This window comes from Apis dorsata, unplaced genomic scaffold, assembly GCF_000469605.1.
Source record: "Apis dorsata unplaced genomic scaffold, Apis dorsata 1.3 scaffold_51068, whole genome shotgun sequence".
NCBI lineage: Eukaryota > Metazoa > Arthropoda > Insecta > Hymenoptera > Apidae > Apis > Apis dorsata.
In genome coordinates, this window is record NW_006267020.1 from 1 (window position 1) to 960 (window position 960).

Sequence of the window (960 nt, forward strand, 5' to 3'; positions counted from 1 at the left end):
TATATATTTAATAAATATATATATATATATTATTCTAATATTTTTTATTTAAAAATAAGAATATATTGATTCTTTATATAATTATAAAATTTCTTTGATTTGTATGTGTTTGATTGAAAAGAATATATTTTATAGTTAATAATATTATTTTATTGTAGTAATAAATAGAAAGAATAAAATATATAAAATTAAATAGCTTCATATTTTTTTTATAAAATTATAATAACCATCGTATTGATTCGTAAGTTATGTATCTTGTATTATTATATTCAGTGATTATATTTCGGCGGCAATGTGAATAGTATAAGTGAAAGTTACATATGATTGTTATTCATTATTGCATATTAAATTGAAAGATGGGTATTACTGGTTTATTACCGTTTTTGGAAAAAGCTTCAAAAAAAGTAAATGTTAAACAGTTTTCCGGTGGTGTTGTTGCTATTGATTCTTATTGTTGGCTGCATAAAGGTGTGTTTTCTTGTACTGAACAATTGTTAATGGGACAACCGACAGATGCGTAAGAAAAATATTATTATTTTATATTGTATATTGTATATTGACATAATTATTTAATTATTTTCTTATTTTAGATATGTTCGTTATTGTATGAAATTTATATCTATGTTATTATCTCATAAAATAAAGCCAATTCTTGTATTTGATGGGAGACATTTGCCTGCTAAGAAAGAAACTGAAACAAAACGACGAGAGTATGTATAATCTTTGAAAATTTGAAATTAAAAATTTTATAAAATAAAAAAATAATTTTGAAATATAATATTAATAATTACTATTAAATTTTTTTAATTTTATGTACTTGTTTAATACATCCATGCAAATTTTATGCAATACATCTATATATCATGGAAATTTTTTACTGTGTTTTTAATAACAATACTGTGTTTGTTTAATTTATTTCAAAGAAATTGAGAATTAAAAAAAAAAAAAAAATAGTTTTTT

At 19.8% G+C, this 960-nt stretch overlaps 1 protein-coding gene across 1 annotated transcript; it reads left to right on the forward strand.

Moving 5' to 3' along the window:
* The first annotated feature begins 265 nt into the window (after positions 1–265).
* LOC102675428 (exonuclease 1) lies at positions 266–760 on the forward strand. The gene is made up of 2 exons (XM_006625151.2): positions 266–517; positions 591–760. The coding sequence occupies exons 1-2, from the start codon at positions 357–359 to the stop codon at positions 718–720; spliced, it is 291 nt and encodes a 96-aa protein (XP_006625214.2). The 5' UTR covers positions 266–356; the 3' UTR covers positions 721–760.
* Positions 761–960: the final 200 nt, after the last annotated feature.